The 24,481-nt window shown below is 31.8% G+C and overlaps 4 protein-coding genes across 11 annotated transcripts; 3 read left to right on the top strand and 1 right to left on the bottom strand.

Moving 5' to 3' along the window:
- Positions 1–250: 250 nt before the first annotated feature.
- On the top strand, positions 251–3,068 carry Asf1 (histone chaperone asf1). Of its 3 annotated transcripts, none has more exons than XM_083098348.1 (3): positions 251–454; positions 1,269–1,384; positions 1,480–3,068. In XM_083098348.1, the coding sequence occupies exons 1-3, from the start codon at positions 430–432 to the stop codon at positions 1,852–1,854; spliced, it is 516 nt and encodes a 171-aa protein (XP_082954474.1). In that variant the 5' UTR covers positions 251–429; the 3' UTR covers positions 1,855–3,068. The 3 variants fall into 3 exon arrangements, with proteins under 3 accessions (XP_082954474.1, XP_082954473.1, XP_082954472.1); XM_083098347.1 differs by lacking the exon at positions 251–454 and adding an exon at positions 461–975; XM_083098346.1 differs by lacking the exon at positions 251–454 and adding an exon at positions 461–990.
- A 988-nt stretch (positions 3,069–4,056) lies between these two features.
- Positions 4,057–13,579, top strand: LOC145971064 (uncharacterized). Of its 5 annotated transcripts, XM_083098340.1 has the most exons (10): positions 4,057–4,113; positions 4,361–4,646; positions 4,790–5,062; positions 5,271–5,649; positions 9,629–9,792; positions 10,821–10,885; positions 11,085–11,186; positions 11,498–11,587; positions 12,646–12,832; positions 13,006–13,579. In XM_083098340.1, the coding sequence occupies exons 4-10, from the start codon at positions 5,617–5,619 to the stop codon at positions 13,247–13,249; spliced, it is 885 nt and encodes a 294-aa protein (XP_082954466.1). In that variant the 5' UTR covers positions 4,057–4,113; positions 4,361–4,646; positions 4,790–5,062; positions 5,271–5,616; the 3' UTR covers positions 13,250–13,579. The 5 variants fall into 5 exon arrangements, with proteins under 5 accessions (XP_082954466.1, XP_082954467.1, XP_082954469.1 ...); XM_083098341.1 differs by lacking the exon at positions 4,057–4,113 and having other exon boundaries at positions 4,141–4,646; positions 4,843–5,062; XM_083098343.1 differs by lacking the exon at positions 4,057–4,113 and having other exon boundaries at positions 4,141–4,646; positions 4,790–5,029.
- An 802-nt stretch (positions 13,580–14,381) lies between these two features.
- On the top strand, positions 14,382–20,797 carry Nbr (exonuclease mut-7 homolog). 2 transcript variants are annotated; one of them, XM_083098284.1, is made up of 13 exons: positions 14,384–14,801; positions 14,890–15,030; positions 15,452–15,642; positions 15,731–15,969; positions 16,064–16,245; positions 16,346–16,555; positions 16,743–16,940; positions 17,031–17,180; positions 17,367–17,645; positions 17,724–17,872; positions 18,218–18,997; positions 19,076–19,272; positions 19,377–20,797. In XM_083098284.1, exons 1-13 carry the CDS (start codon positions 14,723–14,725, stop codon positions 19,735–19,737), a joined length of 3,156 nt encoding a protein of 1,051 aa, XP_082954410.1. In that variant the 5' UTR covers positions 14,384–14,722; the 3' UTR covers positions 19,738–20,797. The 2 variants fall into 2 exon arrangements, with proteins under 2 accessions (XP_082954412.1, XP_082954410.1); XM_083098286.1 differs by lacking the exon at positions 14,890–15,030 and having other exon boundaries at positions 14,382–14,801.
- On the bottom strand, positions 20,796–24,228 carry Spg7 (SPG7 matrix AAA peptidase subunit, paraplegin). The gene is made up of 9 exons (XM_083098298.1): positions 23,967–24,228; positions 23,503–23,793; positions 23,177–23,408; positions 22,772–23,086; positions 22,520–22,688; positions 22,084–22,436; positions 21,508–22,004; positions 21,301–21,426; positions 20,796–21,191 (listed from the first exon to the last, which is right to left on the bottom strand). Exons 1-9 carry the CDS (start codon positions 24,198–24,200, stop codon positions 21,030–21,032), a joined length of 2,379 nt encoding a protein of 792 aa, XP_082954424.1. The 5' UTR covers positions 24,201–24,228; the 3' UTR covers positions 20,796–21,029.
- Positions 24,229–24,481: the final 253 nt, after the last annotated feature.

Raw genomic sequence — 24,481 nt, 5'->3', positions numbered from 1 at the left:
CAGTCAAAATTAAGAGCATACACCAATCAAGCTCACGAATTTTACAACAATTGCAAAGCAGCTTTTTCTGCTGAACGCAGCCAATGATGCGTCCTTACTATAGGATCTCTAGATACATCTGACGGATTTGACTATCGATTGGCTATCGGATGGAAAATTTCTAGGGTCGCGAAAGTCTCCTCGCGTCCGTGCTTTTCATTGGATCGCTATCAATCGCGACGCGTGACGCGTGTCGCGAGCGAATTTAATTTCGAAGCCAAGATCGTTTATCGAAGCCCGCCTCGAGACTTCAATTTCGTCGAAATAGAAAATAAACGTGTCGCCCTTGACGAAAACACCCTCGAGACTGAAAACGCGAAATGAATTCCTTCTCGATCGTCGTCGAGCTATTTCACAGGGGTCGCGAGGCGCGTTTCAAAGGACCCTCGAATGAGCGCAGTGCATGGTAAACAACGTGAGTTTCACGAGAATGTAGCCGCGCTCGTCGCTCAATAAATTCGAGCGCGAATTTCTCGCCGCGCGTTTCTTTCCGTCGATCTCGTCCCCTGTCGTCGAAGGCGGTCATTGGCGGTCACGTTTCAACGACTGTCGACGACGAGCGATCGCGCGGCATCTCCACCGGAAGCGGTTACCGCGGCTCGCTTGTTTGCCGCCAAACTTACCTATCCCGCGTGCCGCGATGGAGTTGTTTATCCGTCGACGCTCGAATGCGGCAGCGTAAATAACTGCGTCGAAACGTGCGTATATACGTTTATGCTCGGCTGATTGTCGAGCTGATACATCGGAATCGTCTCCGGAGCGTACGTTGGATCGAGATCGAATTCCGATCGCTGATAGAAACCTCGTGAGAATTCGTCGGACGCGCCATGGCCAAGGTTCAGCTGGCGAACGTCGCCGTTCTCGACAATCCCTCGCCGTTTCTGAACCCGTTCCAGTTCGAGGTCACGTTCGAGTGCATCGAGGAGCTGAAAGAAGGTGCGGGTTCCGATGGTACGCGCGGCGATGCTCGCTTTTGCTGAATAAGCGCGCGACCTTCAAACGCGCGCATCCATCTTTAGGTTAATTTTGCGACAGTGATGTCATACGCATTTTTCCCTCCGAAGCGAAAATTGTTCGAGAATATTCTTTCATTTATCGGTCAATTGTAAAGATGACAAGTTATTGTTGAAGAACGCGATAGATATGATCGGAAACTTCTACTGGTTTTATCTTGTTTTATTGAGTCTTACAGCCAAAGCAATGCACAATATTGTTGATTTATGTTTCAGATTTGGAGTGGAAAATGATATACGTAGGCAGTGCAGAGTCGGAAGAATTTGATCAAGTTCTAGATACCATTTATGTCGGTCCAATCCCAGAGGGACGACATATGTTTGTATTTCAGGTAAAGCATCACAGTCAGCTTTACTATTATAACTGCTTTGCGTTGCAACTTGATGATTTTAATATTTTTCAATCTATTGTATTTTATCTTTTTAGGCTGATCCACCGGATGTCAGTAGGATCCCAGTCAACGATGCTTTAGGCGTAACTGTCGTATTGCTGACTTGTTCCTACAGGGGTCACGAATTTGTTCGAGTGGGTTACTTTATAAATAACGAGTATACGGACCTGGAACTCCGGGAGAACCCACCTCCACAGCCACAATTTGATAAAGTTCAAAGGAATATATTAGGCGATAAACCACGCGTCACTAGATTCAAAATCAACTGGGACGATTGTCCAACCGGAACGGCGAATAATCTTCCCGAGGGCATGGAAACGCCAGCGTTAGAAGATACGTCGCAAGACGCACCTACGTCCACATTAGGCTTTACAGAGAATACACAAAATGGGGGGATGGAAGTGATGTGAAAAACGATTTGCTGCTGATAAGAATAAGTTAGCTGAACTAGCATTAATACAGTAATTTAAATGATAAAGTAGTACCTGGCAAAAAAAGAAAATGGAAGTACACACTCCATACATCTATTTAGATATAACTCGGAAAATCGCGCAAAATATCTTTTCATATGATTATCGATGTTTTCCCTCGATAAAAGATTCACAACAAAGTTTGTATATTTCAAAGAAAATCCTACATGTGATAATCTTAAACCTGACAAAAGAGCGAATTAATTGTTTGTGGAATAGTTAATATCTCATGTTTCTCTCAATTGAATAATGATACTGTGGATTACAAGTTATTGTCTTCTTAAAATGGCATAAGTTTTGCAAAAGCGTAAAATTAATTATAAATTAGTAATTATATTAAACACACCATTTACAAACGAACTAAAAATAGTGATTTGCAAATTATTTTATTATAATGCAACGGAATATTTAACAATGCTCTATAATGCAATATTATTTTAAAATTGCTGTTTTGATAGCCTATACTTTAAAGCGTGAAGCTAAAACATATGTTGAGTTCTCTAAGTATTATATTATTATTGCTTATATTATCGTCACACGTTGCATGTAGATCATAAGGCAATTTCCATTTCTTATTAGTGTATATACATATTAAGATAAAAAATAAAATATTATGTTTTTTACTTGAAGAAATGAGACACATAATTCTTCACAATTTTCTTCCAGCTAAAAATCCCTATGTTTTATTCAATCCACAATTATCTGTATTTTTATGCAACAAAAATTTTGCATTTTATGCAATACTATTGTCAATGTGCTATTTTTTTATACTATATATTACTCGCCATTTTCTTACACTATATATTATTTAATAAAATGCAATTAAATGAAATTAGATCAATTGTAAAGCTTGTAAGTAAGAATGTGATATGTATGTGTATAGGAATACACACACAATTTTACATATCTTCAATGCGCGTGCGTCACCAGCGACGACATTTTGTCGCACATAATCTTTACAGCCAACATGTATTCATCGTAAAATTTTTACCATTTAATTTTTATTCCAAAAAAACATGGAATATATATGAAGTTTTCCAGAATTATTATTTCATTTAATTAGCAAAGTACAAAAAAATCGCAACGAATGTATGTGTGTATAATTTAATTTTTCTTTAAAAAAAGGTCTCTTCTATAAAAAAAGATTTATTACACGTCCGTAGAGAAAATTTTATTTTTAACGTACCTTGCCAAAATTACATATAATATATCACTATGTATTGTTGTAGATATATTTCAAAGTCGCTGACAGCTATTCCTATTGATTGTATTCAATAGATTATCAGCAAAAGTCCCAAAACGTACCTAAAATTGAACCTTCTATTGTTGTATTGTTTGGCCAATTTTTTTTCTTTTTTTTCCTCGCTTTCTTTTTATCTCAAAATTCATATATCTCTTATGTATAGATTATATACTAAGCTTATATAACACGTTGGAAATAATTTTCTAGGAAAAGTAGCTGAAAAGAGAAATCCAATTCGGCTTAAAAATTTCGGAGAAATATATTGAAACTTTTTTTCTTTCATATCGTATATACGATTTTCTCTTTTTATAACTAATATATAAGTCCCGATATATAGTTATAGTATTGCATTTTAAAAAGCTTCGTTTTGTAAATTTTCAAGATACAAACAAAATTATAATTAACATTATAAAATATAATCTTCATTTTTTTATAACTTTATAATGAAAAATATGTATAATCATGAGTTTTTAATTATTTATATTTAATATAAAACAATATCCTAAAAAGTTGCATTTTAAAAACATGCAGAGAAAATATTAAATGTAAACTTTGCATATCCCAGGTAGCAAGATGACGTCTTAATGACGTCTTAATGACGTCATTAAAGCGTTAAGATATCATTTGACGTCATTTTGTTACCTGGAATATACGTGTATGTATATATGAGGAGCAACATACAAAACTCAACAAGACCCCTTATATAGTTCTTAATATAGAGAAAGAAAAATTTCTATAAATTAATAAATTAACGATGTAACATCAGTGCTAATTTTTTAAATAATGCTTATAAAACTTAATTCTTCAGTTCTACATGAAAATGGATCAAAAAATATGAACAAATCAACAATTATTCAAAATCATGCTTTACTCATTTTCGATTTTTTTATGTTGAGTTTTGTATATGCTCTTCATATGTGTATGACGTTTTCACTTTAAAATGACGCATCGAAAAAGTATCCCCAACATAAAAAAAAATCATTATTAAAGAGAAAAATTAGAGAAAGCAAATAATTTATATATTTCTATTTGTATATTTCTGTTATATATATATTTCTTTTTATCTTCAACACAATATAATGAAGAGATAAAGAGAGAGAGAGAGAGAAAGAGAAAACGAAAGCAGGGAGAGAAAGCAGAAATAACTTAATTTCATAAAATTTATGATGCTTATTGGTTTTAAAAGATAGGTTATATTTTCAGATGACACCTCCCATTCAATTTTGTAAAAGTGCATTTCTGAAGCTTATAAAAATCATTGTTTTCTTGAAATAATGAAATTTTATGGCATCAATAGCGGATCAATGTTATGAGGACCCAAGTACAAATAATCTAAAGGCCCTGATCTGAAAATCTGGAAAAGAAATATATGCAAAACACATGCGAAATTTAAAAGCAAAAATTTAATGATGCAAGATGTAATTCCACATTCTACTTGTATCTTTATCATGTCACTTATTTTTCAACAAAAGTTAGAAATTCAATTTATGTGAGTATTAATTTCACATGTCGATATATCTCTTGGTATATAATAATGCTACTGATCACATTTAGTATTTTATATCGTTATTCAAGTAATCAATTAATATGCAATTATTACATATATATATAAATTAACATAATTTCTTGTAGCAAGAATTATTTAACTTCGGATTCGCTTATCTACAATATTATGTTGTGTGCAGGCAATTCACACAGCAAGGGATCTTATCTTTTTACGCTCTCTGCAAAATAAAAAGCGAGTATATAAGCATGATAAAATTAATGTATAATAAAGTATTAAAGATATGGAAAAAGAAGGAAAATAAGAAATCGAATAAAATGGGAAACGTAAACGAGAGAAATACAATAGAAGACCTGATAATTCATTTGGTAAATGGAAGATACGCTTGAGCAGCGCAATCCGTAAGAGGGAATAATTCTCGCTTCGTTAAATAAATAATTAAATTATTATTAGAAATCATTGATTAATCATATTATTAGAACGACTTATTTTAGTTTATTGAAATAATTTTTTTATGTAATTTTAATTTTCACATTTTTATATGTTGGATGTAAATTTACATAGTTAATTTACATTTTATACAGAACTGTGTCTCGTAAAAATTTACAGTCCATTTGAAGTCCGGCCCTGACGGGGTCCGAATCCCCACCACCAACATCGAAGTGAGATGATGTCGAGAGGGGATGCTCCTCGGAGCCGAAGACCGAAGACCGGAGCATGTACAGACATGTTCAGTTGATTTGTTGGTTCAGGACAGGTCGATTCTCCCTTCAATCACGTTACGGGACTCAGGTGAATATCGCTTCACGATATAAGTGCAACGTCTGTAACCGAAAGCAGTCGGTCTCTCTTTCTCGAATGAGTTTATCAGCAGTTTGGACGATTAATTCGATCAGCTTTAGATTTTCTAATCACCCGTGCTACAGTGACAGATCTGCCGCAGTGTGTGTGGCAAATGTACTTCCTTCTCTACAATATCGTCAAAATGGTGAGTTTTTTTATTTACATTATTACAAATAAACAATATAATTATTTTAAATACGATTCCGGAAATATTTGACAAAAGATGGATCGATAAAAGAAATCTGTTGAAGGTTCGTTAAAGATAATGCATGGTGCGAAGTAATCGAGACGAAAGAAACGTGTTCAGTTTGACATATATATATGTCATTATATGTACACGTGATCGTAACATTATTTCAACAACCCCCGCTCATTGCGATTTTGCGTGATCGTCCTTGAAGAGTGTAAGAAGATGTTTTATATTCTCTGGATTCCCTCTGGATATCTTTTGAACATGCGTGCTGTTAGGATCGAAATCACCACGATCTAACAGGAATCGTGAATAAAAGGGGTAGCGATAGAGATAATGCATCGCGTAATAATTATGACACTTGGGCCAGTTTTTCGAACCGAGATTGATAGCGAAAAGCGACGAAGTCACAAAGAGTCGTGAGACAAATAACACGTGCGCAAAAAAAATCTCGATCATTCGAGAAGGAAGGGACTGCGATTGCAAGTATATATGTAAATGAGCCGCATCTCTCTCAGTGGTTGATGATTAATTCGTTTTACATTATTATATGAATGATATAAAATATAGTTTTTTAATGATAATCGATAAACATAAACAAGAGCTAACACGGCTAATCTTTTATGATTAATTAAATGTGAAGCTCCCCTTCCTCCGAGTTGTATGCGCAATTTAAGTTAACGAATTTTATCCTTTTCGAGATTATCCTGTTTTTGACAAATGAATGACTCAGATGTCAAAGTGTTACAAGTCCATTCAAACTCGAGTTATTAGCAGATTTGAGGATACAGACGATGCAATGTCATCAATCGATGTAATAAATCTACATTATATTTGTTTTATGTTGTCTATAATATATATTATATTATATTAAATTTTATATTAAATTCGTTTTCCAAAGGTCAATCAGATTATGCATAATTAAATCATCTCTTTAAGTGTACTTGTGGTAAAAGCGAACGCGAAAGTCTTTAAAATTAAGTTTTATCGTTAAACTTTTGTTTAAAAATATGTCGAATTTGTATCACTTGTCATTTGAGCCAATCAAAGAAATTTGCAAAAAAGAAAAATTAATAATTTTTAATTGTGTCAATTTTATTCTCTCTCTCTTTCTCTTTTATTGGATGAAAATGAGAAAATTATTCGAAGATGGTGTAAAATCGACGAGTTTAAAATTTATAATGATTCAGCAAAAAGATGGGACATGGTGGATTCATGAAATGGCGGATCCGTCCTGTCGCCATTTCGTGTGAGCTTTATATCTGCATATGAATAGCATCGAATGTTTGCGGATACTTGTCAAGATTGCGCGACTGCGATCAATTTTTACTACAATATAGAAAGGGATATCTCGGGCGAAAGGGCGAATCTCGTGTCAGATTTATATAATTCAGTCTAATGTAACAGATCTTGACCAGCTAATGACTTTTTAATAAGTTTCAAAGAAATGGGAATCATCCTAATAATATTCGGAAACTGCGCATAAGATTTAAGCATCTTTCTAACAATAAGATCTGCTTAGCAACAATTAAAATTCGGAAACTGCGTACGTACGAGATTTATTTCGCGTAAAACTCAACTCATAATGAACTATATATTTATATTTTATATTATAGAAAAAAGAAAGAAAAATTTATTTTAACTATTGAAAATAATACAAACATTTCTAGAAATAAGTGTCTAAAATACATTTTTTTACAGTTATATAATTTCCGGAAAATTTGCGTATCGCGTTACATAATCTTATTTCGCAAATTTTAATAGTGATAGTTTTAAGCAAAGATCTTACTGGCCTAATGATTTTTTGAGTTCAAAGAAACGAAATAGTATCTTTCTAACAATAAAATCTGCTTAGCAACCATCGAAATTCGGAAACTGCGCACGCATACGAGATTTATTTCGCGTAAAAGCTCAACTCATAATGAACTACATTATAGAAAAAAGAAAGATATTTTTAACTATTGAAAATAGTAGAAACATTTCTAGAAATAAGTGTCTAAAATAAATTTTTTTATTGTTATATAATTCCGTCCTTCCGAAAAATTTGCGTATTGTGTTTGCGTTATATAGTCTTATTTCGCAAATTTTAATAGTGATAATTTTAAGAAAAGATCTTAATGACCTGATTTTTTGATAAGTTCAGAGAAACGAAATAGCATCTTTCTAACAGTAAGATCTGCTTAGCAATCGTCAAAATTCGAAAACTGCGCATACATACGAGATTTATTTTGCGTAAAAGTTCAACTATATATTTACATTTTATACATGTTATACATTATAGGAAAGAGAGAGATATTTTTAATCATTGAAAAAATATTGAAAATAGTAAACAAAATTCAAAAAAAGTGTATAAATAGATTCTTTTATCATACAATTCCGTTTTTCCAGAAAATTTGCATATCGCATTTGCGTTATGTCTTATTTCATAAATTTTAATAATAATAATTGGTTGAATAATTGGAGAAATGATCAAGACTCTTTAAACCGGGGTATCAAGAATTGTTTTCTGAAATAAAAGAATTAACAATAAGAGAGCAATACGTTAGAGAGTGCACAAAGAAACAATGTCGTCACTTCTCGAGCGATTTCATCATCTTTTGAAGACGAGAAAAAATCGGCGAAAATATTAAGAAAAAAGCCGACATAAGGATATCTCCGATATCAGGAATGAAACGGTAAACGTGTCGCTTAATTACGTCGCATTTCTCCATATCGTCCCGCCAACCGGATGTGGTGGAATGCTACAAAAAAATGTTCGTACTTTTGGAATGCAGCGCGTAACGACGTTCCCGTTTGAGGCGAAAATCGGCCGGATCGGGAAAAAGATCGAATCGTATCGCGTAAAAATGAAAGAGGGAAAAGAGCGCGATCGAGAAGTAGAAAAAGAGGGTGGCAGGAATTACTCGTTCATGGCTCGAGTAGCGAATGAGTCATCACCTGTCTCCTCGGCGATTCGGAGCCGGGAATCTCCGAGTGAGAATCTCTTTGCGCTCCGAGTTGCGCACGCATTTCAGAAGCGAACAAGTGCTTCGAGATTTGCGAGAGTGTGCGTGGGTGTGTATGTGTGCGCTGCGTATATGTATGTGTACACACATGTATGTATGTGTGTGCTTGCGTTTGTCGGCTATAGACGATGCGATAATGAATCACATTCTTGTCTTTAGTAAATAATACTTAATAGAATAGGCTTTTTGCAAAAAAATTTTGAGCGGAATTATATTCGTAATTTTCTTAAATAATTTTTTAAAGCGCTTCTATTGTACTTAGGGATTCTCTTTGTGATAAATGTTTGTCGGCTATAGACGATGCGATAATGAATCACATTCTTGTCTTTAGTAAATAATAATAATAATAATAATAATAATAATAATAATAATAATAATAATAATAATAAAGTATTATAGAATAGGCTTTTTGCAAAAAAATTTTGAGTGGAATTATATTCGTAATTTTCTTGAACAATTTTTTAAAGCGCTTTTATTGTACTTAGGGATTCTCTTTGTGATAAATGTCTATCACAGGTATAGAAAAAAAGGCATTTTTTACATTCTTAAAATACATCTCTAAAATAGAAATTTCTTTATTCAGTCTATGTTATAGTCAAGGATTTAACTATATTATACCTCCGTGAAATAGGAGGTATTACTTTCACAGGCTTGTAAATGACAGCAGAAATAGATGCTATTATAAAATTGATGTTAGATCAAGATCTGAAAATAATTAACTAAATGTTTATTTTGATGTTAATTTTACCGATAAATGATTATATTAAAAAATGGACATTTTATAAATTTAATATTTTCTTTTTTATTTAAACTATCAATAATTTTTTTATTCTCATTGTGGGATGTAACTAATAGCAAAATGTAGAAAACAAAAAATAAAATAATTATTTTCATTATTTTTGCATTAAAATGCAATATTATTGTTGCAGGACAGGAACGGTGAGATGTGTGAGAGTAATGACGATTGTCCTATTGGACAATATTGTTATACCTCCAATCGATGCGTGAATTATATTGATTGTAGCAGATACAATCGCCTGAAAGGCCTGACAGAGGCACAGAAGCCATCGCAATGTGGTCCGTGTATGAAAGGGTAAGAAGTATATTAATTCATTCTCTTTTTCATATTTTGCTATTTTATCATCTAACATGACACGAACGATCATTCATCTGTTTAATTATTGGTAATTCGTTTATCAACAGCTTAGAATTTATTTAATTGTATCAACATCATGTATTATGCGTTATAAATAAAATTGTACAAATGAATACAATGAATACAACATTGAGATTAATACAATAATACAATATTGAGATATAATACAATCTCTTACATTTGAGAACGCGCAACTCTTAATTAATCCTTTATATCCAGTATATTGGAGCAAATAAAATTTAATTTTGTATTTTTTTCAGCATTTCTTATTAGTGTCCTTTTTAAATGCTTGAATAAATAAAATGAATATTTTAAAAATACAAATGAACTTTTAATAAATTACATTATTTTTTCGTTTATTATATATTTGAGATTTATTAAATAATACTACTTTAAAAAAAAATTAAAAAAGAGACATTTGTTGTATCATTATTTTAGACACAAAGCCTCATCAGAATACAAAGGATTAAAACTAATATCCCTCGCAAAATTAATTAATATAATCGCAATATTTTTACATTATTTTTTCATTGCCTTTTTTATCATTACATAAGAATTTTCGTTTATAAAAAAGAGAAACTATAATTTCACAATATAAATTTTATTGATATATATATATATATATATATATATATATATATATATATATGTATATGTATGTATGTATGTATATATGTATATTTTATATCAATGGTGTCCTTCGGCAATTTATAATGACAAATATCAATATAAAAAGTTCACTTTAATCGATTGAATAATCGCGTCAATAGTCGCAGATAATAAAATATCCAATTAGAATGTCAAATAATTGTAATCATCAAAGTCATTCAAGAACATATGAAGTAAAATGCATATTATGTAAAATAATAGGATATCCATTGGATATCCACTTGATCCGTGTCTTTGCAATATAAAAGATTTTCTCCCGTCCTTTTAACAGAATTATCTATTTTCTCGATTTATAGATACACATCAGAGCATCTTATTAACAACGTTACGTCATCAATATGTAAATATATAGAAAATCAGGGTAAGTGATGTTGTTTTGTGGATTTCATTAAAGAAATAAAAAATAATTATTCACACTTCATTATTGATTCTTGTTTGCTATTCTTCCGCGTCGAAGTGAAAAATCGATAAAAACACTTATATATCGATATATATCTTAAGCATGTTACATAATTTTTGGATTTTTCTGCAATTATCTAATATATTTATTTCATTTGCAGCTGGATCTGGTATGAGTCACGAATTAATTAAAAATATTATATTATCCACTGTGATAAGTTTGTTGTTTGTAATTGTTGTTGTATTATGCTTTTTCAAACGCCGTAAGTTTAATTTAAATTTATTTTTTAGATTTAAAATTTTTTCAAACCTTTACAAATATGCTAAATTTAGTTATGTTTTTTTTCTTTTATAAATCATATATATATATATGTATAACATATAATATTTTTGTATTGTATCTGTATATCTTGATAATAAACTTACATAATGAAAAAAACTACTATGAGAAAAAAAGTGAAGTTATATTTATTATTAACGTAACTCTATATATATTATTTGTTTACAATATATTTATATAAGACGATATAAAATGTCAATAAAGAATTTAAATATTGGGAATATATTTTTTCAGAGAAAATTCGCAGATTTATATCAAATATTGCAAATAGGCGAAATAATTCTAATGCAATAGTAATTGCCAGTGCCCCACCACAAGAGCAAAGTAAGTCATACACAATTATTACATGCATACACAATTTATGTATGCATATGTGTATATACACACACACATGCACACATAACACACACACACACACACACATATATATATATGTACATATATGCATATATGTTTTCACTTTGCTTACAATAAGAAAAATTTTGTCGTATGTTCTAGTATACAGACTATTTCTTTATATGTATATATATGACTGGCTCTCTTATCATAGAATTTTGCTTGAAGTGATAGTTTTAAATTTAATTTATAATATTTTGCATCTTTTCCTTCACGTAACATCCTAAACATTCTATCCAAGATTCGATAAAAATTTTTATTATTTCTAATAAATTCAGCGTCGGACATAGTTCCACTTATTTGCAAGTGAAAATAATATTTGTAGGAACAAAGATAATAATGAATAACATAGCTATATTGTCGCTGATTGAATAAATTAACATAATATAGTTTGCAAAATTGCATTGAATTGAATTGAATTTTTCAAATTAGCTCTGTTTTAAGATAATGTATTCATCATTTTACATTTCTAAATTATTTTACATGATACAAACAAAACTGTGAGAAATTAATCGATAATTAAATTTGCATGAAAGAGAACTTTGCTTTTTTATAACTGTTTAATAAAATTTCAAAAAAGGATGTCTTTAAAGTATAATGCACAGGACATATTTTATATGAGAAACACATTTTTTTTCAACTTGCAATATAAATTAACAAATTAATTAATCTAACAAAAATAATTTGCACTTTCTATAATTGCACCCTTCTTGTAACATTTATATACACACGATAATGCACAAAAAAGTAATCAAATAAAAATATATATTGATGAAAAAAAAATATTAATTATTACATTACAGTACATCTATGGTTTACCTACATAATTGAATGCTGAAGTGAAAGTGCAAAGATTCAAAACGCGGTAATTCTACTGCAAGGAAAACTACACATTATTGACAATAATGTGATAATTTATATAAACAATTTGTTGATGTGATAACTTTATATAAACAATAAACAAATTTGTAAATGTTTGCTTTCAGAACCATTCATTAAATGTGATGAAAAAAAATGTTGCATCCTGGATAACAATAATAAAAAGATTACAGAATCTAACGAATTTCAAAACTCTATTCCGTGCACTATTCAGTACAGGCCAATAGATGCATATGCTCCTGTACAAAGTAATTTCAATATGAATACCAATCCCAACAATAATCCACTTTCGAGGTAAGCAATAAATAAATTCCTTGTTATATCTTTATAGTCGTTTTTAAAATAATTCTATCACTCATTTCCCTCATTATTATTTCTGTTAATTCTCTGATAGTCACATAAAATTTGTATAAGTATTTACTTATTTACAGTTCAATACATCTTGTGATAAATTGTACATGTTACAGAGAAGTTGCAATTATTAATGTGCCATATGACATGGATATAGAAATATTACAATCTGACCTATCTAATGATGACAATCTACCTAATTACAATGATGACGATAATGACACTATAGATTCTGGCACAGAACCGAAAGACAAAGGTGATAAGAACACAGCAAATCTATTCATCAGTCAACAAGTCATACAAAACATCACAATAACGGGTAGAACGGAGAGGAATATGAATAATTATAATCATTGTTAATCATTTTGTTAATGATAATATTGCAATTAGTTAATGATGCATTTATATACATGAATATATCCATATATACCTTTGTAATTAGGAGTTTCATTATTTAAAGTTATATTAAATCATCTTTTCAAATTGAAATAAAAAATTGTCTTATTTCTTTTTCAAATTGGAAAGGTAATTTATCTCTAAATAATGAAACATCTCTAAATAATGAAATATCTAATTGCCTACATCTTGCAATGATCTCTTTTATACATGCTCCACTTTGTATATCATATAAATTTTTATATCATCAGTTATAAACCACTATATTTTATATAATAAAAATTGTTTTCTATATGTTTCTACTATTTATTATATATTTTTGCACTTCTGCTTCTAATAGTTCAATATATTGTTTGCTCATTTTTCTTAATTTACATTTGAAATTAAAAAAGTTAAAAAAAATGTATTATATATATATATATATATATATATATATATATATATATATAATTTATATGTTCAAATATATATTAATTAAAATATAGCATAGCATATATAAAAACAATTTTAATCATTGTATTTTAATTATCAAAGTTGGAAATATTTATGATTGAAATTGCATATATATCAATAAATTATAATAATTTAGGATAATGATAGCATTTATCAAATACACGTGAAATTGTGTAGAACAAAAATATTTTTCTACACTTTTACACAAGTTATATATACCTTACTAATCTTACAGCGTGTTTTGTAGAACCGATTGCTTCCTAGTTGTAAACACAGCAAAAAACGTCGTGTTAACCTAGATTTTATGTTTTGTTTAATCAACTCGTTTATGTTGTATCATCTTTATATACACTCATGTATCGAAAAACTAATTGAAAATATATAAAAAGATGAAATAATTTAAAAAAATCTCAATGTATAGTTAGTTGTTGTTCCCTCTGTACATGCTTATCTTTTGTGTGCGTGTATGTGGCGGGGGGGGGGGGACAAATTCGTATTTCGAACCTTAAAATTGTATTGGGATTAAAAAATAATAATAATTAATGTGCGTTTTATAATTAACTTTTAAATCTCCATCTCTCTTTCAGCATTCTAATGAGAATTACTTTTTGACGTCACTATAGGTTTGCAATCTATCGTCTTATAAATTCATGACTGTCGCGGCGCGTAAAAGTGGCGCAAACTTCAGCGACACGAGCGCTAGGTAAAGTCCCGGTCCACTTTTGTCAACCTTTTTTTTTCCCCGTTGGTGCTATTGCGAAATGTGACGTTGACGGCGAAAGATCACCGTCCTTCGACTGTTTCTTGCCTTGTGAGATTCTGCGGCACCGAGGTTTTTGTTCCCGTTGTCAACAGATCGCCCGGATTGTCCTTAGAACGATATCCGGCTCTATATTTTCGACCGACGTATTCGACGAGAAATTTTAAATTTCGACGATTTTTCGAAAAACCTCAGATAGATAGATTCCGTCATCTCGGAATACCATGGATTTATTGTTCTTCTCGTCCATAGACGATGCCACGAAAGCATGGCTCGATACCTTGCATCGGATGTGGTCGCTGTGTAAGCAAAATTTTTCGGATATAAATGTATCTTTTTTTCTTTCTTATCATTTAACACATGCATTCATTGACAATTGACTCAATTGTAGGGAAGAAGTGCGACGGTGTTAGCAAAACATTGACGGATTACTTTGAAACGGCACCAAATCCATACCTCAGCACATTGAGAATCCTCGTCAACACCTCTGACTTTGATCACATGACAAACAGCAAATCGCTCGCATTTGCAGGTTTTTACTTGTCGACTATTAACTCCTCTTGCAATGCACATGATTGTAGTTTATTTAAGATATCTTTACATGATATAGAAAATAAATTGAGTATTTCTCCTTTATTTGTATCAATAGATACATCTCCAATGATTTTGACCTTGATAATTTTATCACAAAAACAATATGCAGGAGTTCAGGTTGAAACAAAGTCAATTATCTTTACAACATATATCAAAGTCAAGGAGGTATACTCTGTAAATATTTATAAATTATCAAATTATCTTCTGGAATAGTTGAAACAATATTTCAGACCTTTTTAAGATGCGAAGAAGACAGTTAATATTTCTTTGGAACTAAACTATTTTGTATCGTGTACATTATACTTTGTACATTCTTTGAAATTTAATTATTTTGTAATATAATTTTATTCATGTTGCAGTGATAGAAGAATTTTCAAATTGGATAGAAGATAGAAAAGAAGGTTATAAGGAATTTCTTGTTCCTGACTTGAAACTAGCAGCTTTCAAATTAATAAAGCAGAAACATATGAAACAAATGTTACTAATTAAGAAGGTATCTACTATATATGAATTCGTGGAACATAAAGATATGTTTCTACAGGCAATAAAGGTATGCTGCCAAAAGATGATTATAATGATATGATTTTTGTTCCATATTTGTGTGTATATATATATATATTTTTTTTTTATTTTTATAGGAAATGATACGAGATAAAGAATATAAGGAGGCTGCACAGTATGCTGCAATGTTACAATTGCAGAGTCATTTTATGAATCCAGAAATATTATTATTGCCACTTATATTACAAAATAAGTTACAAGTAGTTGATGAATTTTTAGTTGACTGCCAAGATGTTCAAAAGGCCTTGACGACTTATTTAGATAACTTGATAGCACCAGGAAAAAATGTACAAATCACATTAGAACGATTTATCTAGTGAGTGATAAAATGTATCTACTTATTCATATTATATGAGGCATTTTAATCTTATGATAAATTAATTGAAATTTCCGTTGAATTAAATTTTCAGTGAAAATGATATTCCAGAAGTTAAAATATCGTTAACACAAGTTCGTCCAATAACTAAGCTTGTTGCACGTCTAATAAAACAGTACAATTTATCGCCTGATGTATGTCCACATTTGAATACAAAACGAAATGAGGGAGCATTGCAGTTTCTCATACATAAACGTTATGTGGATGGTAGCTTAAGTAAATATTTAATTATCTTTACACAATTATTTAAAGACATTATCTTGTGGGAATAAAGATTGTATATTAATATCTTTTTCTTAATCTTCTTTTATTGCAGATGTTGCCAGTTGGAGAGAGATGGTGAGAGAGGCAATAGGAAATGATATTAAGTTACAAAAGGAGTTACTTCTTATGTTAATTAATGTCCAAGATGTACAAGAAGGTTTATATTGGGCGAGGGAATATAGAATACCTAAGCAGGAATGGCCATGGTTAATTGTGCATGCAGAAGAAGAGGAACTAGAAGAAGAAGAAGAAGGTGCGCAAGGTAATGCTTTATAATCTATGTTTTTACATGTTTTTACATATGTTTTTGCACTTCACAAAATATTCAACAAATAGAGAAAAAGTATTCAAGCTCTTATAATATAAACATTAATTTTTTTCACTCAATTTTAAACAAATATTCTTCTGTTTGCTTTTGCATATCTTTTCTATTATACTATATTTTGCAGGGGTAAGTGATGGAGCTTCTACAAGTAGAGATGAAAATTGGGAACCAATTGAAGATAATATAAATTATCATACATTAAAATTACCAAGAGAATCTATTAATGTCGTGGATAACGGACGTTTATTTGAAGAATTTCTTGATAATGGATTAAAAAATGTTACTATAGTTGGAATTGATTTGGAATGGAAACCTAGTTTTGGTAATAAAATTTGAAAATACAAAAAAAAAATTATAAAACAATTTACTATGTAGTTTAATATGAATCTTTTATATATGTTTCTGTGCACAGGAACAAAGCAACCAGAATTAGCACTTATACAGATAGCTACTGAAGATAATGTTTATATTCTGGATGTGACTACTCTCGGTAATGAATTACCTGAACTCTGGGTTGAACTTGGTCTTATGTTATTTGGAAACAAAAATATTGTTAAAATTGGTAAGTGACTTTAGTATTTGAAATAATATTGTGTCTATATTATTTTATATAACTATATGTGATACAAAAAACCTAACACGAATAATAAATTATATATTTTACACTCAAACTAGACAATTAATATCATTATATGATATGAAAACAAAATATAAATGTTAATACTAAAATTATCATAACATATCATAGGATTTGGAATAGCACACGATATAACAGTGATACGCAATAGTATACCTGCATTGTCGTCCATTAAAAATCATGGTCAAGGATACCTAGATTTGATGATTTTATGGAGAAAATTAACAGAAGATTACAATTTTATTTTCCCATACAAGGGAGATCCAAACTTCACGAGCAAGAGTTTAAGTAAACTTGTAGAACTATGTTTTGGACAAAGATTGGACAAGTCTGATCAATTCTCAAATTGGGAGCTAAGACCTCTTAGGGAAAGTCAAATAATATATGCTGGTTGGTAAAAAAAATCTTTCTTTTTGTAATTATATAATGCATTTCCATATAATTGATATATATTGTTTTATATGACAGCATTGGACGCTTATTGTTTATTGGAAATATATAAGGTATTAGCGGATTATTCGGCAGACATGGATATACCGTTTGAGGATATTTGTGCTGAAATACAACATATCCCACAGACACATAAAAAGCCTAACACGAATAAGCCCATACATAAGGTATAAATTACAGAAAATTATATTGACATGTACATTACATGTTACATTATATATTATGTGAACATAATATATTGTGCAATAGATAACAACAGTTTTCCATTGATGAAAGAAAATACATTTTAATTTGTTTATTTTTGTAAATTTTATGTAACAGAAATGTACTTTGGAAGCTACTATGTTTTTATTTTTATAAATTTTATATAACAAACATATATCTTGGAAGCTACTGTCATTGAATTATTCATATGAAATAAATTTTTTTAAACATATATGCATATATTGATTTAGTTGTGTGTTCCTTATGTGTATGTATTGTTTTGTATCTAGACATGAAATATTTTACAGAATTCTATGTATTCAAATCCTACAACGTGTGATAAAGGCAGTGAGAATTATCGCGCAAACGCAGGAGCATCACCAAAGTACGAAACAACTAAATACAAACCTGCAGTCAAACAAGGGTATCATAATAATAAACAGAATAAATTTGCGCATGTTGGAATACTTAAAACAACTAATGATGGAAGACACGATAATCAAAAGAGATATGACAATCATGATAATCAGAATCGGGATAGATGTGCGCGTCTCGGAATAATTCGAGTAGCTAATGACGCAAAAACCGATAACCAAAGGAGATATGAAAATGGTGATAATCATAATCAGAACAGATACACACACGTTGGAATGCGAGGAGCTGATGGTGGAAGATACGAGAATCAAAAAAAATATGATAATTACGAGAATTATAATAGATTCGACAATCACAATCATAATAGATACGACCATCCGAACAGATACGGTAATCAAAGTAGACGTGATAATCATAATAGATATGATAAACAAATTGGTAGACGAGAGGATGTTCAGGGTAGATTTATGGATAAGATTGGAAAAATGAATAGATCAGAACCCAAAGTGCAGCGACAACATCAGGAAGACTCGGTCGCCGCGCATACGTGGCGCGTTGTATGCGATTCAATGCTGGGTGGCTTGAGCAGCAAGCTACGAATGTGCGGCGTAGACTGCGTACATGTCTTGTTCGATCAGGGTGGGGATGATTCCGCCAAACTGGCAATGCGTGAAAATAGGATTCTGCTGACGCGCAATAAAAACTACGAAAGAGTAAGATTTTACTTTTACACTTTATATCCATTTGTCATAGTCGAACTGTTGTAACGCTCATTTTATGACATATTGCAGTTCAAGCAGTATCTACCACTGTTTGAAGAAAACTGCTACAGGGTAATGGCCGACACACCTGATAATCAATTGCGCGAAGTCTTACGTTATTTCGGTGTAATTGTCACACAGAATGACATTTTCAGCCGTTGCCAGATATGCAATTGTGACGAATTCGTCAAAGTCCCAAAGCAATTAATGGATGATCTTGTACAAAGGTAAGCTACTTTCGATTTATACTTTCGCTTTGTTTTTGTTTAATCTTTTCTCTTTCTATCAATTTTACATGATAATAAAAGCAATGATTTCTTCTTTGATTTAGCTTCGTGAAAATTATAAGAAAAAACAATTATCGAATGCTTCCCAATCGAACTGATAGCGTAGGAAAAGCTCGTATTGATGACGATAATTCGAGCGATGATTTCGAACTTGTTCGAAATCCAAACAATTATTTTACAAATAGCGAGCATCGTACGTGGCGTCTGTCCACAAATACTATCGACGTCGACACATGTACAACGAGATACCAAATGCGAATACAAATCGATAAGGTCCCATTAAATGTACTGAAGAATGTACAAGTCTTTTATATTTGCGAGCACTGCGGAAAGATATATTGGGATGGTTCGCATTTAGAGCGAGCTCTTAATGGTGTTATCAAAGATTTAATCGTTAAACAGTAAGTATTAATATTAAATGTGATATAGAAAAGAATCTCGAAGACTCCTGCTCAAAGGATCAGGGTAAAGGACAGAAAAAAATCAAAATCATCCGTAGTTCGAAAAACTTCGAGTAATGATTGTTCCTAGAATTTACGAGCCACCAATATCGAGTATGTGATATTGCCACGCTTAAGCAAGTGCTACACACATTTGATTATAATATTGACGTAGATAAACATATATATATATATATATATATATATATATATATATATATATATATACATATATTCTTTGATGATATATTGTTACTGTTCTTATATTTTTAATGTACAACATCATATATTTTACTGTTCTTTTTCTGTTCATTTAAATATATATTATATAATGAAATCGCGCCATCAAGTAATATAAACTTGATCTGATAAAATTGATTGTTGTACATCACATTATAGTTATGATGCCATAGATTCTCTTAAGTTACTATAATATAAGTTAATATTATATAATATTATAATCGCCACTGTCATTAACTGTCAACTTATTAGCATAGGTTGTTAAATAATTAGAAAGTTTATTAGATTTCTGTCATTTTTTTAAATCGATAAATAACAAGAGATTTAAGATGCAGATGCAGATTATTGATTGATGAGGACCACAAACACAAGCATCATATTGTAAGATGCAATTTCTGATACATGACTGCATAATATTCCCCTCCATATAAGAGTGAATCAAATGCATATATGCCAAGTACTCAATGTATCAACTTTGTTGCATATTTGTAATTTCTCGCATCTATCTTTGTAATGAAAAAAATAACTACCTTTGTAACAAAAAAAGCAAAAATGCCCAAAGAGTACAAGACATTACTCTGATTTTTTTAAATATATATTTTAATTATTCATATAACAAATATATTTACATAGAAAAATACGCGTATCTATTTTTTATTGAAAAAAAAGTATAACTAACACATTCTAGATTTTTTAAATCTAAATTTCATGTTTTCCACAGGCTGCGCGTTTTAGCAAATTATGTGTTTCTATTTAAATGTCAAAATAAATATAATTCTTCCATTCGTGTATAATTTTGTTTATTCTTACTCCCATCCAAGTGAGTACTAATGAATGATGATACACAGATTGGAAATATGTGATAGTATATATGTATATATTGATAAGACAATTTTACAAATGTTTCAAATAATTTATGAAAAAAATTAATCTCTTGACATCTCTTGACATTTTATCATACTATCGTTCCTTTATACAGTATAAATATCTACAAAAAACACTTAATATATCATTTTACTACATCGTTGCTCTATCTATCGATGGGGATTCTCTAGCTGGACCAGATTTTTCAAATTCTGCTGGTTCTACAAGTCGTTTCTTCCCAAACGGTGGCGGTCCGATTAATTTTTCCACGTCATCATATGTTAATGTTTCCTTTTCCAGTAGAGCTTCCGCGAGCTGGTACAAATATTTTATACGTATAAAGTAATATATACGATATGAAAATCTAAGTTATACCTACATACGTATACACAACTTTAAAAAACATATGATAAAATATACGTACTTTGTCCAATTTATCTTTATTATCCAGAAGTAATCGCCGAGTTCGATCATATGCGTTTCCTATTATTCTCCTCACTTCTGCATCCATTAGATTCGCCAATTTCTTACTATATGGTTTCTTATTTTTCTAAAAAAAGATGAAAATTATATACATGTCACTCTTAAACGCGACGAATGGTTTGCAAAATTATTCTTGTTTTATACATACTGGATCAGTATATTCTTCGTTGAAAGAAACTAAACCCACGGCCGGACTCATTCCAAATTGTTGGACCTGAAGGTACGCCGTCTTCGTCACTTTCTTCAAGTCGTTTTCGGCGCCTGTCGAGATCTTATCGAACGTTATGTATTCCGCTACTCTACCGCCCAGCATCATACACATTCGTTCAAAGAGTTCCTCTTCGCTGTGAAGTTTCTGATCGGATTGAGTGTATTGTGCAAATCCCAGACTCAGATTAGTCCGCGGTACTATCGTCACTTTGAGCAACGCGTCTGTGTGTTCCAGCAACCAGCCCACTAACGCGTGGCCAGCTTCGTGATAGGCGACGACGCGTTTCGTGGATGGAGTCAATGGATTGTTTCTCTTCGTCAAGCCACCGATTGTTCTGTCGATTGCGTACATGAGATCACTGCTGTCGATCTGTTTCTTCTTGTCCCTTGCGGCGTGTAATGCTGCTTCGTTGCAAACGTTAGCGATATCAGCGCCTGGAAATGTTAAACTCTCATATAATTGGCGAGAAAATAAAACATTACTTATTTATTGATGAATTTAATTTTACAATACCACTAAACCCGGGCGTAAGATAAGCCAAGTATGCCGAATATTTTGAAGGTTCGCTTCGTAAAGATATCTTCTTTAGATGAGTCTCGAAAATTTGTTGTCTCTCTTCTAAAGTAGGAAGGTCAATCAAAATGTGTCTATCGAATCTGCCGGGTCTCAGTAAGGCATTATCCAATACCTCCGCTCTATTCGTTGAAGCTAATATAATAACATCCTCCTTTGCTATCATTCCATCCATTTCTACTAAAAGCTGATTCAATGTTCGTTCAGATTCGCTGTTGGAGATTCCGAGTGAACTGTCTGAACGTTTTTTGCCAAGTGCATCAATCTCGTCGATATATATGATACTCGGTGCTCTATGGAAAGTTTTATTAAAATGAACATTAATATTATTAAAATACTTTAATTTATAAAAACACACAACAAAAGAGCGTCGAACCTCTTTTTCGCCTCTTTGAACAGATCTCTAACTCGAGCAGCACCCAAACCACCGAAGACTTCAATAAATTCAGAACCGTTCATGGATAAGAAAGGAACACTCGCCTCGGTCGCCACAGCTTTAGCCAGCAACGTTTTACCACAACCAGGAGGCCCCAAAAGCAAAGCGCCTGAAAATGCAATTACACAAGTCCGTTTTTATAGTACAAACTTGGAAATGTTGAAAATTTTTTATATACATATTTAAGCATACCTTGTGGCACTTTAGCGCCAAGTGTTTTGTAACGTTCTGGATGTTTGAGATAATCGACAAATTCCATCACTTCTATCTTAGCTTCCTTCAGTCCTGCTACATCCGCAAAATGTACACCTTTACCCTTTCCCATTAACGGTTCGACTAACGTAAATTTCGCTTGTTTCATCTGCGAGATAAACTCGAGGGGTTTAATAGAGAAGCGTTTTCTCAGTAAACTGAAGATACCGATAGCTATCAGCGCGATAAGCAAGAATCTCACTACATTCGCTATGTATTCCATTTTCCTTTCGTAGATCACTTGTACTCCTTGGCCTAAAATATTTCAAGTAAATATATCGTAAAAGATGCAATTTTTCTCCAATGTAAAATGTTTATTATCACATTATAGATAATTTTACTTACCAGCCTTAATGCCAAGATTTTTTTCTACTTTTCTCAACTTTTCTTCGAAATTTTCAATACTTGGAACAGCCATATGATATCTTTTGTACAGACTCCTTCTTCCCTTGATAATGGCACCATCGTGCACCACAATTATAACATGATCGATATTGGGATTCACAATAATCGCCTCGACTTCTCCTTTGCTCAGCATGTGATACACAAATTCATTCCAGGAAATGGAAGCTGCAGGCTATTCACAAACATTGCTTACAAACAAGTAGTAATATCTTATATCTTCAACTTGTAATGATTTCTAGGATAAACAGCAATCAATGAAAACTCACTTCTATATTTGATGCGTCTATCTTTTGCCTTAATGCGATTAACAAAGCATACAATAGTATGAACCACATAGAGAGTTTACGAAGAAACAATCTCATCTCTTCATTTTTATCAGGTTCCTTGTCTGGTTTCTCAGAACCCGATTCCTTATTTGAAGATTGCTTGTTGGACTTACTACATGTTGTATTAAAATATCTGACATTATCGATTCTCGGGGAGAATAAAGTAAACTTGCTGTCGCGCAAGAATGCAGTCTGCACGGCGTGAAATTCCTTACGTATCTTCTTGTAGGCCTAAAAATAAATACTTTCATTACTCCTCGCGAAATATTCACTACTTAATTCGTCAATACCAAGGTATCACATGTAGATCCATGCGACATATTATGAATTAAAAATTATAATCAGTTAGGATAAATACGAAACGTAAGTAGGAGTCGAGATGTCATAAATCGGTGGATACTTGCATGATAAGACACGGGGAGAGATAACCTGTGCGCGCAACTCGAGTGATCGACGTCGAGCAACGTCTTTTTCCTCGGGAGATAAATATTTTTCGATGGGAAATTGAATATTCGGCTGGGCAATACATAGTGTCGCTTCGAACACTTGGTCAGGCTCTGCATAATTTCAGATCTCGAGGATAAAATCGCAGGTGACAGACTCGCGCATCGTAGACGATTCGCGCGTGTGCGAATCATATGTTCGCGATCACATATGACTTTGCACGAAACTATGGAACGTATAGTGCGACTCTCCTGTCACTTGTATCGGCCGAAATCAACGAGACGGGAGTGCCTCGTTGAGACTGACCACAGCCAATTATATCGACCTGTGTCTAGGGTAACCAGCAACGATTGACCAATCAGAGAGTCCTATTTTGAATTGGCCAATTGGCGACATGGTCAATCGGGTGTCACCCAACGAGACGGCTGATGCCCACGGAACCTCCTGATTGGTCGGTCTAGTGAGAAATCCGAGA

Source organism: Camponotus vicinus, unplaced genomic scaffold (assembly GCF_025532165.1).
Source record: "Camponotus vicinus isolate PSW18456_S1 unplaced genomic scaffold, iyCamVici1.0 SCAF_4, whole genome shotgun sequence".
Taxonomy (NCBI): Eukaryota; Metazoa; Arthropoda; class Insecta; order Hymenoptera; family Formicidae; genus Camponotus; species Camponotus vicinus.
The sequence above is the reverse complement of the archived record's forward strand: the minus strand, read 5'-3'. Positions and strand labels throughout refer to the sequence as shown.